Source organism: Microcaecilia unicolor, chromosome 11 (genome assembly GCF_901765095.1).
Source record: "Microcaecilia unicolor chromosome 11, aMicUni1.1, whole genome shotgun sequence".
NCBI classification, from domain to species: Eukaryota; Metazoa; Chordata; class Amphibia; order Gymnophiona; family Siphonopidae; genus Microcaecilia; species Microcaecilia unicolor.
Window position 1 is genome coordinate 102,949,312 of NC_044041.1, and position 18,695 is coordinate 102,968,006.

General features: G+C 41.1%; 1 protein-coding gene across 2 annotated transcripts in view; it reads right to left on the reverse strand.

Moving 5' to 3' along the window:
- Positions 1–16,137: 16,137 nt before the first annotated feature.
- The window catches only part of ELAVL1 (ELAV like RNA binding protein 1), a 108,566-nt gene continuing 106,008 nt past the window's right edge, over positions 16,138–18,695 (reverse strand). For both annotated transcript variants that reach the window (XM_030218538.1, XM_030218537.1), the window contains exon 6: positions 16,138–16,605. In XM_030218538.1, coding sequence (XP_030074398.1) covers positions 16,281–16,605 — 325 coding nt within the window. In that variant the 3' untranslated portion in view covers positions 16,138–16,280. The remainder of the gene's footprint in view (positions 16,606–18,695) is intronic.

Consider the following 18,695-nt stretch of genomic DNA (forward strand, 5'->3'; position numbering starts at 1 on the left):
ACATGAGGAAACGATGCAGGTGGAGAAGCATGAATGCTACTGTACATCAGATTTTTGTTTTAATATTAAGCTCCAATTTAGTTTTCAGGTTGCCCCTGAAATTTTGCTCGTAAAACTTTTTGGAGCCAGAATATTCAAAAAGGGGGGAAAAAAATGTAGGTGAGAACAAAGATGGCTACCAGAGTATGATGTAAGGCCGGCTGCTCTTATTCACCTTGTTCATTTTTCTTACTACTCTTTGTTTGTCTGAGATATTCAAGATGGGAAAGTGGTGGGAAAAGGTGACAGGAACTTTGCCAGCTCCCCTTCAGCTTTTCCAGTGCCGATAATCCAGTTTGCAGTTGCTTTGCCTTTTCAAAGTGAGGAAGAAGGAGTTCTTGGTGGATGGGGTGGAGGTCTCCCCAGCCCGAGGAGGCGATTTCACTCAGCGCGCCTGTCCGAACTCCACCGCAACAAGCAGTGGAAGACTCACGGGTGCAAGAGGGTATTCTGCCCCAGTTGCTGGGAGCGAGTGATCCGGCTGCAAGTGTCATGGCTGAATGTCGAGGTCCCCAGGGGACAGATGCAGGTCGAATGGTGCAGAAAGGCTTTTTCTGGACTGGATGATGCAGGAGGAAATGTGTTTTCCAGTCTTCTTGGCAGTGGCTCAGTGCACGATTTGCCATCAGGTTCAGTGACTTTGGAATCGATTTGGAGAGCTATTGTTAGTTTGGATCGAAACAAGAATAAAAATTTGAAACAAGTCGAGACTGATCTGACAACTTTGGCTTGTAAGGTGTCCACATTAAAAGAGAATGCCAAGTCAAGAATATCTAGTGGATCAATTGGAGCACAATCTGAAGGAAACTTAAGTGGTACAGAATAGAATTGTTCAAGATTGTTGAATGTTACATCAGAAATGTGAACAATTGGAAAACAACACGAGGAAATTTAATCTGAGATTCTTAAACTTCCCTAAGATGTTAGCTACAGGACACCAAAGACTTGTTGAGAAAATATATGGTTATTTTTTTTTTTAAATCATCTTCAGAGGCTATCCCTCCAATGAGCATGGTTTATTATTTGTCCGAGACAGGATTCCACAGGACATCATCAGGATGGTAACTTAGTGCTAGTATCTCCATATAGTTTAAATGTATTGGATTTGCTGGAAACGTCAATAGAATATGTGGACAAACATACAACTCTGCTTGTGACTTTTTCCTTTGAAATGGATAGGAATCATGTATTGAGACTATTTTCAACACAGATCTGAAATGTTTTCCCAATGTCTCTAGAGAGAAACAGGAACGCATAAGCATACAGAATGGTAGGACTTTTTTTCTTCATTTTCATTTTGGTGAGAATTAACAAGTCGGTGACTCTGACCAGCACAAGGAAGGTCACTGAAGTAGGGCAAAGTAGTAGTTACCCTGGTACCAGTTTTCTTTAAGTTATGAATAGTTTGTGATAATATCCCTCTCTTGAGTTTTCTGCTCTCCCTTATTGGGGGAATAAGAGGCTTACATATATAATCTTTATTTTAAGTTCTGCATGTTTTTGCAGACCTATTTTCATTCCATTTTATATTTCTTTGTAATGCCTTGTTTTATTTTCCCCAGGTGAAAGACTATATTTTGCTTGAAGGATAATTGAAATGTAATATAAAGTAAAAATAAAATTAGGGCAAACCCCCCAACACATTGCATTTTCCCCAACACTAGAATAGGCTGATTAAAAAGTACAATTATAAAATATTTAAATTAAAATATATTTTATATACAGCAAGCAGATTTGTATATTATTCCTGGCATTTTCCCCTTTGGATCTGAACTAGTGGATCATATCTGGTATTTACCAGGTGTACTAAAATAACTTAAAAAAAAAAAATCTCAGCCTACTTGATTTCTTGTCAATTCTTCTGTTAATTTGCCTGCGGCTGTATTACTCAAAAAGAAACATAATTACATCTGCAGTGCATACCAAACCTTAATGTACATCTTAGACATTTAGAAAGGTTCTTTCTAAAAAAAAAAAAAAAAGTATCTGAAGAATACATTGATAAACACGTTGTTGACACAACTACCAACTTGTTTCCTTTTGCAGTTTGTCATCTTTAAAACCTTCCACTTTCAGAGTTTCTAGCTTTCTGAAGGTGAGCATTAAAGGGAAGGTGGTGGTCTGCAATATCCATTTGTACAAAGCGCAACATAATGAATGTTAAATCAAGTTGTATACACATTCTTAAAATAATACGATAGGATTCAGCTTTGTTTTAGATGTTTGGAAAGCAGTGTCATACTTTATTTAAAAGAAACCCATGTAAAAACAAAGTTAAAATGGAAGAAATGATACCTGAAAAATAAATTTCATATAAAACAAATAACTTAAAACACACTCAATATACAAAATGTTTAACCATATACAACATGGGAATCAAAACCATTTGTCCCACAAATTACTTTGTAACTGAAAATCACAAAATTTGAGAGAAATGGTTAAAAGTCAGAAAGTACAGTACAGTATTCATAGTTACTGATCTAGTAAGATCTGCTCCTAAGTTCTGATACTTACAAGAGCCATTTTACCTTTAATGATCAAATGAAAACTTTCTGTTGTGGAAGTTTCCTTCACTGAAATAAAAAAAACATCCTAAAGGAGTTGGGGGTGGGGAGTTTATATAGTTTAAATTTCATAACAGAGGACTCAGCAGAAAGCTTAATAAGAATCGTTATTAGAAAGAACCCCCTGTGATAATCTCCCTCACCAGAGCAATCAAGTAGCTTCCTCCTGTGAATTCCTTATCAAATGTAAGAGCCAACACACTATGGTCTGGGTGTGCAGGAACCAGCAGCCTTGTCTTAGAAAGAAGCCACATTCCGAGATTTGTGGCTTCCTCTCGAGGTCCGTGAACAGAGGATGAAACTTACACATGTGGTACCTCATTCCCCATATGTGAATAAAATATTAGAGCTATTTAACTTATATATATATATATATTTACATCACACAAAATATCAATGCTACCTTCATGAAAATGAATTAATGAGAAATGCAAGGTCAAATTTTCTTATATTTCAGCAAATGCGTTATAAACTATGCATTATGCTTAAAAATAAATTAAGCTAGTTCACTTCTGAAACAAGGAGCTATATAAGCTAAAGTTTCCTTTTTTCCTTTGCAAAGTGATCTACTTTATTAACCCAATTTTATTCAAGCAGGGGCAGAGAAATCAATTATGATGGAGCTCTAAAGTGTTAAATCTGGTATGTCTTCCAAGGTCATCCTAATATCCATCTCCTTATGAGTGGAAAGTTTTTTTTGATTCATGAGGAAAGTTAAGCTACACATAACTGATACTCCAGTCTGAAACTGGGGTGCAAAATAAAGCAAAACCCACCTCTTCCTTCTCCCTCAAAACCCGCACAATATTCATTTCTCTCCTTATAGGCACTGGGCACTAAAGGTTATTGGAATCCAGAGCTTTATACTTGTTTGCCAGCATTTCTTCAAGATAAAAGTATTCCCATTAACATTACAGAAGCTTTTGTAAACTGAGATTTTCCTCCAAAAAAGGACAGAGAATAAACAGCACATTCTTACTACAAATGTGTCTACGGGAACCAAGAAATGGATCTTACAAAATGTACACAACTGAATGTTATATGTATTGGCATTTCATTTACAGATCACATTAAACCTTAAGTAAATTCAGTTGGCAGATTAAAAGATAGTCCCCTTTTAGTAATTCTTGGGGATATTAAGTTCTTCAAAACTCTTCCTATTTAATTTCATTCAAACTCCATGCAGACATCATATTGATACATGTAAAGCATAAATACAGTATGGGCAGCTGAACAGCAGATGCAACATACAGAAAGCCAAGAATATTAAAAATATAATAGCATAAAACAATATGGATGAAAAAAGAAGTTGAAAAAAAAAATCTAAAACTCAAAATAGGATTCAATGAAGGCAAAAAGTGGTGAAATCTGTACTTCAGGGACCCATCTAGTACTGCTCATCTAAGGGTCCTCTTGATTTTCTCTCAGATTTTAACAGGATGTTCTGCACATTATTACTCCCAAAGTATAGCATATAAGTTGTATTTCAGGTCACGGGTCTAATAAATATGTAGGCAAATAAAAAAGGGACCAACTAAATTAAACTGATAAAGGGGTAGAAACTGTAATGCTAAATTTGGATTTTAACAATACATTTAGGGCCCCTTTTACAAAGGTGCGTGTTTTAGCACGTGCTAAAAATAGCTTTGTAAAGGATCTCCATTCTGTGTCAGTGGACAACCCACCAGCAGAAAGCTCTCTATGAAAAAATTATTTAAAGGCCTTGGTATTACTGGAATCACACTTAAGAAAACTAGAAAAAAAATATTAACACAAATCTTTGCAATAAAATATCAACATTTTACTCCCAAGAAAGAACAGTTGAGACCCAATCAAGCTGAAGAGATCTAGCACATTTCTGCTGTAGCTGATTGTTGCTGTAGACAAGACACATGTGCAATTGCTTTAAAAAAATTTTCAAAGCTATCCAGAAACTTTTCATCTTTCTTGTAAAAACGCTACAGAAAGATGATTTTGCAGCTTTTTCCATCAGATGCACCCAGACATGTCACCATATAGTATGTCTGCATGTCCCTTGCTTGACTGTGGAGAACACAGTACTGACCAGCATGGGGAAGTTAACAAGAATAAAGTGCATATACTCCAACAGCAACAAATATACTCATTACTTTCATCATATCTTTCCATATAACACACAAAGAGAAACAGATGGGACGTATGTTATCAAAACTTCTAAATGCATGGGCTGGGTTTTAACAAATGAAGTACAGCAAGGCTCATGGTGTTTAAAAAGTGAAGGGGTAGACATTTAAAAAGTTAGTTTGCCTTTGTGCAGAAAAAAGCACATGGAGACCAACATTTTAAATGAACTGATGTGTGCTGGAAGTGACACTCAGACACTATGGCCTTTGTAGAATAAGTTCCATAGCTAAAAATATTTATTTAAAACCATTATACCGTATGTAAAAAAAAAAAAAGTAAATCATTTTGTCAAGTAGCTGAGGGCTCTTCTGGATTTTAACAGAAGGGGAGGAGGGATTGTATATTTCATGTTTTATTTGCAAAGTGGGTATATGTTTAGTGTTTATAAAGACAAATACTTTACATGCCTACCTGCTAGCAGAGAAGTTGAATAGCCAGATATTTATAATTTACAAAGCAGACAGCTCATCCAGAAGAGAATTCATAAATTTACATTTAAGTAGGAAGTAGCAGCAAGTTAAACTCATAAAAGAGGAGTTTTAAAAATGCCCACAAAGTAGGAAGTAAGTGAGGACACCTGTAGAAGTTCTTCAGCTCTATCAAATGCTCACCCCATGTGGGTAGCCACAGGATGTGCTGGACTGTACAGTAAGATAGAGCCTTCATGTCTTATGGCTGTGGCCATTCCTAATACATTTCAACATAGGAAGCATTAGGTAAGTGACAAGACTGCCTTGATTTAGTATACATAAATGGTTGGCCTTTAAAATAAACAGCTCAAACCTAATGTTCCTGGTGTGATTCAAAAGCATTTAAAATACAGCACCTGTTTCATAGCTGACAGGAGAACAGAGTAACAACCAGCTGGTCCTAGATTCTGAATTTAGTAAAATTAAGTACCACTTAATTATACCTTCATCTTGAAGCAGTATTTTTCTACTGTAAGCCTCACCACCAGTGTGTATTACCATTATATACATGAATACATCACATTAAGAAATTACATGTTCTTGCAAAAGGTAAAATCATTTCCAAGAGCAAGACATTAATACCAAATGATTACCTACATAATTTTTTGATGTGATGTTTACATTTGAACTGTAGACAGAGTGATGACATACCACAGAGGTTGGCCAAGGAAGTGGGCTAATTTCATGCCTTTTCTATTTGGAGAATTTATGCACCATCCAGTTGGCTAGATGGAATATACCCCAGAGGAATCCCAGTGTGTGTGCTACTGAAAAACTGCCAAGAATACTGGAATTTTCTTTGGAAGAAATCCAAATTAGGTATTTTCAGTAGAAAACTGCATGCTTTTAAGGCATGACCCTTTGAAAAATACATGACTTTTTAGGGATATTCTCTGTTTTCTGAAAAACATTGTCACAGTGAAATGTATTACTAGAAAGCTTCACTATTGGCCATGTTTACTAAAGCTTAGTGAGCGCTAACTGCCGAGTGGCCCATTTTATTCCTATGGGCCATGCAGCACTTAGCACATGCTAAGTTTTAGTAAACATGATCCTATGTTTCTGTCTTTTACAGACAGGTGATGTTTTACAAATTTAATTCATGTGCTATTAAAAAAAAAAATCAAGCCAATTTGCTTTTGAGTAACAATCCAATAACTACTATTGGATTGTTGGTTCAATCATGAATTGATGATGAATGTAATTGTTGGCCAGACTGGATAAACCGTGCAGGTCAATCTGCTGTCATTTACTATGTTACATCAAATGAGTTTCTTACAAAACAAGCAATTGAGAGGCTCTTAAAAGGAGAACACAAATTCTGCCCTCACATGTTTTTATAGCCAGCAAAGTCTTTTAGCTTAGGCCATATTAGAAAAATTCTGTAGTTATTTTTGGTGTCCAAACTACAAGTCAGGAAATCGAAAGAACACAAATAAGTTCCACTTTGACCAAAGAATTAACTTGCCAGTCTATCGTTACAATAGCCTAATTTTATCTTTAAACAAACAGCAACTTGGTCAATGAGCTCAAATTCAAGGGTCTTGTGTTCCTCATAATGCTTCATTATTCTTTCTTTAGTATAAATATGAGAGCAACATTTTAATGCTTGCTAACATTTAATGCCACACTAACTCTACATTTTTGATCAGCCTAGGAAACTCTTGCACTTAAGTAACTAGGGGATTTCCTAGAACATTAGGTCAGTGGCCCAAAGACCCCTACACACTTTAGGTCAGACTTTCATGAAACACATGTAGTCCAGTGATCAGAATTCTACAATCTGCAACGTCCTTCCATCATGTGCTCAGTTGCTCAAGCATCTTACTGATTCATCCACTGTCGATGGCATCAAGGAGCATTTTCAACACTTGACACTTATTTTCCTGTTTATCTACTACAGTGTTGGTTCTCTTCTACACTCGCGCCCAGATGATGTAAAAAAAACACTGGCAACTGAACCTGAGAAGGTTGTATCAAAAGCAGATCGAAATGGAATGCTCAAGTCCATCAACAAATCAGGATCCTCCACAATCCACATTCCCAGAATGGATGTTAGCAGTTTTATGAGCGACTTTTATGAAACAATGTCTCCTTTGAAGGCCATTGTTAATGAATTGGACAATTATATATGTTTGAGTGATGCAGATGACAATGTTTTGATTTTTTTAAACAACAAGAAAAAGTGCTGGCCAAAACTTGCACAGGGGATCCTGTGCATTCCTACTACCAGTACGTCTTTTGAGAGGACATTTTCTATTGTGGGAAGGACTGTGAAAGACAGGAGAGCTAGACTGAATCCTAAGATTGTTGATGACTTATTATTCATCCACAGATTTAAAAAAAATCATAACAGTGCTTCACAGAGAATATTTCTCACCGCTAGGACATACAGAGCAGTTTGTATTTTATACCCCTGGGCATTTTAATAGGGTGGATTAGGGTTCCTTGGGATAGTGGGAAGTCATCTATTGTTGGGGATGGAAGGGTAGATGGTGGAAGGGGGTTATTATAGATGCTCGTTGCTATTGTTTTCTATTTTTGATTTATAAACAGTTGTGCAGAATATTGTTTCTTTTTATTTTAATAAAAAAAATTAATTATAAAATCATAACTGTTCGAGGCTTGAGGACAAAGCCAGCAGGGATGGGGCGAAGACGAGGACAAACTTTGCCCTATGTCATTCTCTAGGTGTAAATGCTTACAGTTAGCTGCATAGCTGACAGAATTCTAGAAGATATGCATGTAATGGCTAATCTGTACCAAATAGCGCCATGTGTTTTGGATTTTGTGTGTGCATTATAAAGAATATTAAGGGAAGCTATGCATGTAAAATGAAGATACTTACCTGTAGCAGGTATTCTCCGAGGACAGCAGGCTGATTGTTCTCACATGTGGGTCGTCGTCCGCGGTGGCCCAGGAATCGGCAAAAAATTTTGCAAGCAAAATAAAATCAAAGTTTTTCGAGAGAGGTCCGTTGCGCGAGCAGTGCATGCGCAAATGACTTCCCGCCCGCCCAAAAAGCATATAAACAAGAAAACAACAACAACTCCAAAGGGAAGGAGGGCGGGTTTGTGAGAACAATCAGCCTGCTGTACTCGGAGAATACCTGCTACAGGTAAGTATCTTCGCTTTCTCAGAGGACAAGCAGGCTGCTTGTTCTCACATGTGGGGTATCCCTAGCAACCAGGCTCACTCAAAACAATGAACATTGGTCAATTGGGCCTTGTAACGAGGACATGACATAGATTGACCTGAAACCAAAATCAACTAACAGAGTGCAGCCTGGAACAGAATCAAAATGGGTCTAGGGGGGTGGAGTTGGATTCTAAACCTCGAACAGATTCTGCAGCACTGCCTGCCCAAACCGACTGTTGCATCGGGTATCCTGCTAAAGGCAGTGATGAGATGTGAATGTGTGGACTGATGACCACGTTGCAGCTTTGCAAATCTCCTCAATGGAGGCAGACTTTAAGTGGGCCACTGACGCAGCCATGGCTCTAACATTATGAGCAGTGACATGACCCTGTAGAGTCAGCCGAGCTTGGGCATAAGTGAAGGAAATGCAATCTGCTAGCCAACTGGAGATTGTGCGTTTTCCGATGGCGACTCCCCTCCTGTTGGGAAAGAAAGATACAAACAACTGGGCGGACTGTCTGAAGGGCTGTGTCCGCTCCACGTAAAAGGCCAATGCTCTCTTGCAGTCCAAAGTACGTAAACTGCTTTCGCCAGGGCGGGTATGAGGACAGGGAAAAAATGTTGGCAAGACAATTGACTGGTTCAGATGGAACTCTGACACCACTTTAGGCAGGAACTTAGGGTGCGTGCGGAGGACTACTCTGTTGTGATGAAACTTGATATAAAGGTGCATGTACCACCAAGGCCTGATGCTCACTGACTCTATGAGCTGAACTAACAGCCACCAAGAAAATGACCTTCCAGGTCAAGTACTTCAGATGGCAGGAATTCAGTGCCTCAAAAGGAGCTTTCATCAGCTGGGTGAGAATGATGTTGAGATCCCATGACACTGGTGGAGGAGGTTTGACCGGGGGCTTTGACAAAAGCAAACCTCTCATGAAGCGAACAACTAAAGGCTGTCCAGAGATAGGCTTACCCTCTACACAGCGATGATAAGCACTAATTGCACTAAGGTGAACTCTTACGGAGTTGGTCTTGAGACCAGACTCTGACAAGTGTAGAAGGTATTCAAGCAGGGTCTGTGTAGGACAAGAAAGAGGATCTAGGGCCTTGCTGTCACACCTCCTCCATTTGAAAGAGTAACACCTCTTCGTGGAATCTTTCCTGGAAGCAAGCAAGACTCGAGAGACACCCTCTGAAAGACCCAAGGAGGCAAATTCTAAGCTCTCAACATCCAGGCCGTGAGAACCAGAGACTGGAGGTTGGAATGTAGAAGCGACCTCTCGTTCTGGGTGATGAGGGTTGGAAAACATTCCAATCTCCACGGTTCCTCGGAGGACAACTCCAGAAGAAGAGGGAACCAAATCTGACGCGGCCAGAAGGGAGCTATCAAAATCATGGTTCCGCAGTCTTGTTTGAGTTTCAGCAAAGTCTTCCCTATTAGAGGTATGGGAGGATATGCATACAGAAGGCCTGTTCCCCAATGCAGGAGAAAGGCATCTGATGCTAGTCTGTTGTGGGCCTGAAGTCTGGAACAGAACTGAGGGGCCTTGTGATTGATCTGAGTGGCAAAAAGATCCACCGAGGGGGTGCCCCATGCTCGGAAGATCTTGCAGACTACGCCCATGTTCAGTGACCACTCGTGAGATTGCATTATCCTGCTCAACCTGTCAGCCAGACTGTTGTTTACGCCTGCCAGATAAGTGGCTTGAAGAAACATGCCGTGACGGCACACCCAAAGCCACATCTGGACGGCTTCCTGACAGAGGACGAGATCCGGTGCCCCTCTGCTTGTTGGTGTAATACATGGCAACCTGATGTCTGAATCAATATGACTTGGTTGGATAGCCGGTCTCTGAAAGCCTTTAGAGCGTTCCAGATTGCTCAAAATTCCAGGAGATTGATCTGAAGACCTTTTTCCTGAAAGAACCAAGCTTCCTTGAGTGTGAAGTCCATCTACATGAGCTCCCCACCCCAGGAGGGATGCATCCATCGTCAGCACTTTTTGTGGCTGAAGAATTTGGAATGGACGTCCCAAGATCAAATTGGATCGAATCATCCACCACTGCAAGGAATTCCGAAAGTCGGTGGAAAGTTGGATCACATCCTCTAAACTCTCCTGCAGCTTGATACCACTGGGAAGCTAGGGTCCATTGAGCTGATCTCATGTGTAGGCGTGCCATGGGAGTCACGTGAACTGTGGAGGCCATGTGCCCCAGAAGTCTCAACATCTGCCAAGCCGCGATCTGTTGAGACGCTCGAACCAAGTACACTAGGGATAGGAGGTTGTCTGCCCTCGCCTCGGGGAGATAAGCTCGAGCTGTCTTTGTGTTCAACAGTGATCCAATGAATTCCAATTTTTGAATTGGGGTGAGATGGGACTTGGAGTAATTGATTACAAACCCCAGTAGTTCTAGCACCTGAATAGTCATTCGCATGGACTGTAGAGCGCCTGCCTTCGAGGTGCTCTTCACCAGCCAATCGTCGAGATAAGGGAACACACACTCCCAGTCTGTGTAGCGATGCTGCGACTACAGCCAGGCACTTTGTAAACACCCTATGTGCAGACGCCTATGTGCTGTGTTCCTAGCAGAAATAGAAGATACCTCCTATGAGCTGGAAGTATCGAGATATGTGTGTAAGCACCCTTTAAGTCCAGAGAGCATAGCCAATCGTCCTCTTGAATCATGGGAAGAAGGGTGCCCAGGGAAACCATCCTGAACTTTTCTCGAACCAGATGTTTGTTCAGGCCCCTTAGGTCTAGGATGGGACACATCCCCCCTGTTTTCTTTTGCACAAGGAAGTACCTGGAATAGAATCCCAGCCCTTCTTCCCCTGGTGGAACGGGTTCGACCGCACTGGCCTTTAGAAGGGCGGAGAGTTCCTCTACAAGTACCTGCCTATGCTGGGAGCTGTAAGAATGAGCTCCTGGTGGGCAATTTGGAGGTTTGAATTCCAGATTGAGGGTGTATCCTAACCAGACTATTTGAAGAACCCACCGGTCAGAGGTTATGAGAGGCCACCTTGGGTGAAAAAATATCAACCTCCCCCCTACCGGCAAGTCGTCCAGTACGGACACTTTTACAGAGGCTATGCTGAACTGGAGCCAGTCAAAAGCCCGTCCCTTGATTTTGCTGGGGAGCAGAGTGGGCCTTAGATGAATGCTGTTGACGAGAATGAGCGCCTAGAGTAGGAATAGGGAGCACTTCTCTTCCCTCCCAAAAACCTCCTAGATGAGGAGGCTGTAGCAGAAGACGCCCGATGGGAGAGAGAACCCATAGCGTCATTATGCTTCTTGATCTGATCAACGAGATCCTCTACTTTTTCACCAAAAAGATTATTCCCCCGGCAAGGAACATCCGCCATTCGCTGCTGGTCAGAGACATGCAGCCATGAGAGTCTGTGCATCACTATACCTTGAGCAGCGATCCTGGATGCTACATCAAAAGTGTCAAACGTACCCCTGGCCAGGAACTTTCGACACGCCTTCTGCTGCCTGACCACCTGGTGAAAAGGCTCGGCCAGCTCCACAGGGAGTGCATCCACCAAGCCTGACAGTTGCTGTATCGAGTTCCGCAAGTGGACACTTGTGAAGAGCTGGTAAGACTGGATCTTGGCGGCGAGCATAGCAGCCTGATATGTCTTTCTCCCAAAAAGTCAAGAGTCCTAGCTTCTCTGCCTGGGGGCACCGAAGCATAGTCTCTAGTACTCCTAGCTCTCTTGAGAGCAGAATCCACCACCATGGAATTGTGGGGTAATTGAGACCTCATCAATCCAGGTTCACCGTGGATCCAATATTGGGATTCAGCTTTCTTGGAAACCACAGGGTCAGACAGAGGGGCGGACCAGTTTCACATAAGGACTTTCTTCAGTACCTTATGCAGAGGGACTGTCACAGCCTCTTTAGATGGAGAAGAATAATCCAGGACCTCAAACATCTCAGTCCTGGGCTCATCCTCAACCTCCACAGGGAAGGGAATAGCCGTAGCCATTTCCAGGACAAAGGAGGAAAAAGACAGACTCTCGGGTGGAGATAATCTTCTTTCCAGCAGAGGGGAAGGATCAGAAGGAAGCCCAAAGGACTCATCAGAAGAGAAGTACCTGGGATCTTCCTCTGATTCCCACGAGCGTTCCTGCTCAGTGTCGGATACAACCTGTGTGAAGGTATTCCGACACTGGACCTGCCTCGATGCCGAGGAACGATGGCAAGAAGTCGACGCCCGATCTCACTGCGGCGAAGCTCCCTCCACTGACTTCGAAGGGGAGTTGACCTGGGTGGCAGTCGATGCCGAACCGCAGTCGGAGACCTCACCACAGGAGAAAGGCCAAACACCACTGCAGCAGATGGTACAGTAGGTGCAAGCACCCCTGACACCGAAGCTGATTGTCGCAGTAAGCCTTCCAGAAGTTCTGGAAAGAAGGCCCGGATACGCTCATTGAGAGCCGCCATCGGAGAAGGCTGCGGGGCCGGTGGAACAGGCGGTGTCAGGATCCATGGAGGTTCGGAAGTAGGTACCGAGCTGCCAAGAGACCGACGCATCGGCAACTCCTGTACTGAGGGGGAGCGGTCCTCTCGGCGCCGACGCTTCTCGGGTGCTAACTCTCGACGCCCCAAAGCTCCCGGTACTGTGCATCGAAGAACGATGACGGTGCTTCTTAGCCTTCGCTTGACGCCCGTCATTTAGACTCCTCGGTACCGATGAAGAGGACATGGAATCCTCATGTCTCCTCTGGGCCGAGGCAGGTGGAGGACCCACTCGACGCCTCACTGCTCCCAGTGCGAGTTGGTCTCTCAGCAGCCATTACCTCTCTCCTTGACGTCGATGCTCCTGTAGATGTCGACACCGACGACCTCAGTACCGATGTCAAAGGACTGGAATGAGCCCCAAAAAGCTTCTCTCGTTGGGTCTCTTGAGACGCTTAGGTCCGTTTCTTCATACGAAGACACAGACTACAAGCGGCTGGGCTATGGTCGGGCCCAAGGCACTGGATACACCAGGCGTAGGTATGTGTACCCGAGACGGTCTGGTTGAACAGAGTACAACATTTGAAGCCACTGGATGTCTTCGATGTCATGGAAGAAAAAATGGCTTCAGTGAAATCAAACGACGTGATTGTGCCAAGAAAGAAAAAGCACAAAAAAAAAAAGGGAAAAAGGCCGGCCGTGTCGAAAAAGGAAACTTTAATGGGGGGGGGGGGGGGGGGGGGAAAAGTAAAAGACAGTACGGGCAACACTAAAACAAGCGAAAGCTGAAAAATCACTGAAAAGTTCTTCCTGTGCCTGAGAGAGGAGCGATCAGAAAAACGAACCACACCTCACCACGGAGAAAAAAAGAACTAAAGAGGCACACTCACGCAGTGGGTGGGAAGTCGTGCTGCCAGCGCGATGGAACTCTCCTGACTTTGATTTTATTTTGCTTGCAAAATTTTTTGCCGATTCCTGGGCTGCCATGGACGTCGACCCACATGTGAGAACAAGCAGCCTGTTTGTCCTCGGAGAATGGTTAATTTGTGCCAAATAGCACCAATTAACACCAACAGCCAATCAATGGTTAATGCCAGTTAGCTCTTTAAACAATTTATGTATGCAACGGCCCTTATTCTATAACTTGTGTACACAACTTTGAGCACTAAGCAATAAGTTGGGCAAGCAAGTTTCTAGACTTAGGTGGTTAAAGTATAGGACTCTAAATTTAAAGTCACCAACAGGGCCTCTAAAAAAAAAAAAAAAAAAAAAAAAAGTCATTAACTGGTCTCCAAAATCCTCTCCAACATTTAAGGGTCAGATAACTTGCAGGCTGAAAAATATTAACACATTCACAAAATATACTTTGTTCTCTTTCTTTTCTATTTTATGCTTCTGATATAAGAGATGAGCTTAACTTTGCATTTGCGGCAGAAAAGTACTGCCATTCTGTTTTTTTTTTTCCAGAGCTGCTGGAACACTTGTGATGCTATAACTTGTCAGTGGTAGTTGAAGTACTACTAGTGATATAAATCTGTCAATTTGCCTTTTTCTTTTGAGAATACAGTCTTACATCAAAACAAGTGAGAACACTGGAGTTTCTTTCTAAGTCAATAAGCAAGTGACAGCCATCTATTCTACCCACCTTCACGCATGAAAAGCAGCCCTCCCATGAGCTACTACTACTACTAATTTCCCACTATATTCTCCAGATTTTATCAGCAGTGGTTACAGAGAAAGCAGAACACAGCTTGCAATCTTGGAAATCAGAGTATATCTACCAATCTTACATTCTGTGTTACTGAACAGTCTCTAATGAAATCTTCAGCCACATAAAACCCCTGAACTAGCCAACTGGATGGGCCACCTCAGAGGCTATACAACACACTGCAGTTCAAGACTATAGCCTTAGTTGGGCCCTAAGAGTGTCTGTTTTCTGAATGCCGAGAAACTAATTATTCAGCAGCACTTCTTTACATAAAATAGAAAATTTGCTTATGATAGGGGAAGGTCTGTATGAATTTGTTGCAATGATATATTACTCAATCATGATCTTTCCCCCTCCCCCCCCCCAATATACACATTCCAGTTGTGAGACAAACTTCTTTCAAGGTTAATCTGTTAAGATCTTATTTTTAAAAAAATAAAAAACCAAAACCCATCAGCATCTCTCCCTGAATGTCAGCCTCCTTGTGGAATGCCTATCAGAAAAAAATAATTTAAAACAACAAAACAAAACAAAATTTTGAGCAAAACAAAATCAAATTTAATGGTCTTAAATGCAAAAGTAAAACAAAGAAAAACAAACACAAAAAAGCAAAAAGAAAATTAAACAGAATAACTGAAAACTCAAGGCAGTCTGCAGAAAACCTGGGGAGTTCATTTTTTAAACTATAATTCAAATATTTTGTTAATATCTAACTTGCAAGAAATAAGTACTTTTTCGTTGAGTATTCCATATGTAAAGCAAATTGCCAAAACAAAACCCTAAAGAGAGATAACTAGCTCACAGAAGGGATGCGAGAAACACAATGCTCAAATGTTTATAAAGGTTATTACAAAATAGATTTATCTTTAGGAAATCAAAAATATGCTTAGTGATCTCCCAAAGAGGGCATGGATCTCACTGAACCATGATGCATGCAGTATTGTGACATACAAGACTTGGTATGATGAAGTAGCAACATAGAATCACATTTCCATTTGGTTTTGCAGTTGAACTTTGACTCTGGAATCTTCACATGAGTTTCTTTTGAAACTCTTTGGTCCTTCCCTACTAGAAATGGGGCTTACAAAAAATCTTTAAAAGTTTGAATTTGACTTTAACCAGTATCTCTTGTGCAAGCTACCTCATCAATGGTGTTAAAAATTTGACCAGCATGCGGTTCCTTGTAAGACCTTTGCTTCATAAAGCCTAATATGTTTTCTGAGTGCAGCTAAGAAAACTGCTCTGTAAAACAAGTGCTGACAACTAAAATATCTTAGTAACTTTGAAGACTCATTAAGCTACTGAGAAGGAGAAACAAACAAACAAAAATCCCTTCAAAGTTGTCAGCCTGACACATACAATTAAAAAGGCTGTTTCCAACATTTGGAAAATACAAGATCCCCTGGAACAAATCTTAGAGAGTCTTCTAAGTTAAGCATGCTCACATTTACCACCATCCATAGGGCATTCTGAATGTGAACTACTCATTTAATTTTTTATAGTTTTAAGTAAATAACTTAAGGAACTTAAAATTGGTCTAACATTGATGGGATATTTCAAACATTTGAACATGTAAGTTGCATCCCAGAGTATAAAAAAACTTTTTTTTACTTTTCATTTAGACTAAGACAAACACTTGTGAAAATTGGCGCAAAATGAGTTTTACACTAACAAAAATTTCCCAACTTTCTGTTAATCTTAATTATCTATTCCATACAAAAAGCATCAGCCAATTATTTGTGGGACTTGCTGGTTTTGAAGGAAACCTGTAAAATTTTGTCCCCCAGGCGGTAACCATTGAGGCTTGCAATGGCCATTGCCGCTTCTTCATAGTTTGTCATGGTCACAAAACCAAAACCTTTGCACTTGTTGGTGTTGAAATCCCGAATAACTTTCACGTTGGTAACGGCACCAAAGGGACCAAACATCTGCCAGAGGATCCCTTCATCGGCGTCCTGGCCCAGGTTGTAGATGAAGATGCACCAGCCGGATGATGCACTTCCAGGGACATTCACACCTGAAATCCCGCTCATGTGATCCACGCCCATTGGGGAGAACCTACCACAAAACCACAAGGTATTCACATTATAACTCCATTCAAGTAGAAATTTCACATACTCAGAGTAACTGACATCTAGCTTGTGTAGAAAGCAAGATTCACATTTCTGTTTAATGCAGAAAAGACTTACTGCACATTCCAGCTTGTGGAAAATAGGCATGCTCACCTGATTCTTCACAACATATGAACCTCCAGATTTTTGACTTGTTACTTTAGCTTCCTTTTTATTGGAAATGTAGCTATTTCCTTTCATTTTATACTTTTATTTATTAGAGAAGAATTGGTATACTCATTTTACTATGGTGAAGCCTCATTTTTAATTTCTACTTCCAAGAGATTCACCTTTAGGTCTCAATTATACTCAAGCAAAGTAAAATACTTGTTTGACAAGAATCATAGCAGTGGTACCTTGATTCATGACCATGGAAGCGGGAATGATGAACATGTACTTTTAAAAACTTTAAACAGCTCCACATTCTCCTGTACTAAATATAACGTTAAATAAGAGCAGACCGTTGATGTGAATGAATTTAAAGCGCTTTTCAACTGTGACCCTAAAATGACCTTAATCTTAGTGGATCAGTCATTTTTGACAGGGTAGGTCTCAGAAACATAGCCTATTTCCCTTATCTCCCACCTCAAAATTCCACCCATTTAGGAATGTTATCATGCCTCTTCATGGATTTAGCAAACCCATTTGGATTTTCCAGGCTTGAGAATTTTGACAAGCATTTTCATTGTTTATCTAAATGATTCTTGCTAGTATGAGCATTTACACTGACAGCAGTGACAGTAGCAAGGTTTCCAATTACCTGACCTTCAGGTTATCCGGCATTCCGGATTAACTGATGGTCAGATAATCCAGGCTCTGTCTCCATCCTCCCAAACAGGATTAGTTACTCCTCACTCACTGCATCCATCCATCCATCCCTCCCTTCCCCTTGAGCAGCAGCAGCAGAGTAACCATTCTTAGGGCCTATTCTACAAACCTTGGTAGTCTAGTAGTACAGTCTGGGAAGGAGTGATCCCTTTCTCTCCTGCTGGCTCTGCTTTCAAAATGACTGCTGTGAAACTGTTGCTAGAGGTTGCGATGGTCATTTTTAAAATTAAGCTGGCATGGGCAAGAGCTACCAGGATTGCTCCTGCCCCGACTACACCACTAGGGATCAGGCTTCCATATATGGCTTGCACATCCTCGAGAATGAAATCCCCCAGAGGCTCAAAAGGGGGAGAGGTGAAGACTGACAAAACCAGATTCAGGTCCTGGGGGTGTAATGGAAGATTTTAAAGAATGTTTTTCACCTCTGCCTTGACTGACAGTGCACTCGAGGCCTGTATTTTTTATTAGAAGTAATTCTGTTTGTGTGAAATGATTTGGAATGTGTAAGACACAGCTCTAATTAATTTGGTATGTGAAGGGAGAGGTGGAGCCTGTTGAGTTCAGACTGGCCACCTGGACTGAGAAAAATGTGACCACATTCCCACAGTATGGCTTGTTTACCTAAACAGAGAAATTCTCAAGCACTCTGTAATTTTCCTTAGCTCTGAACATAAGTTCTAAGCCTAATAAAAAGGGGAATTTTTGCCAGTGAAATTGGGAGCTCGTCTGTGAGTAAAGTACGTACTGTGCAGAGAACTTTATTTCCTGGTCAAGACTCCTGGCTTTTGCTGTGAACAGGGCCCCCACCAGCTGATAAGAGCCTGGATGTAGAGATTAAGGACCAGTGACGTATGTACATTATGATATATTATTGTTTCTTTTCCTGGCCAAGAGACTCCTAGCTTTGCTTGGATGTAGAGACCAGTGATGCAATGATGTTTCTTTTTAACTATAGATAGGTATTGTTTCTTTTTAGGTATATAGCTTAATCATTGTGTATCTTAGACAATAATGAACCTCTAATAAAAGTCTCATTTACCTAATACAAATCCAAAAGAATCTACAGTAATTGAGTAGTCTGTGTCAGTGAGGAAGGGTGTAAAATCAGGTCAAAACAGGGGGAAGAAAGGGAAAGGAGATGGGACTTGATATACCGCCTTTCGGTGGTTACAATCAAAGTGGTTTACATATCATATACAGATACTTATT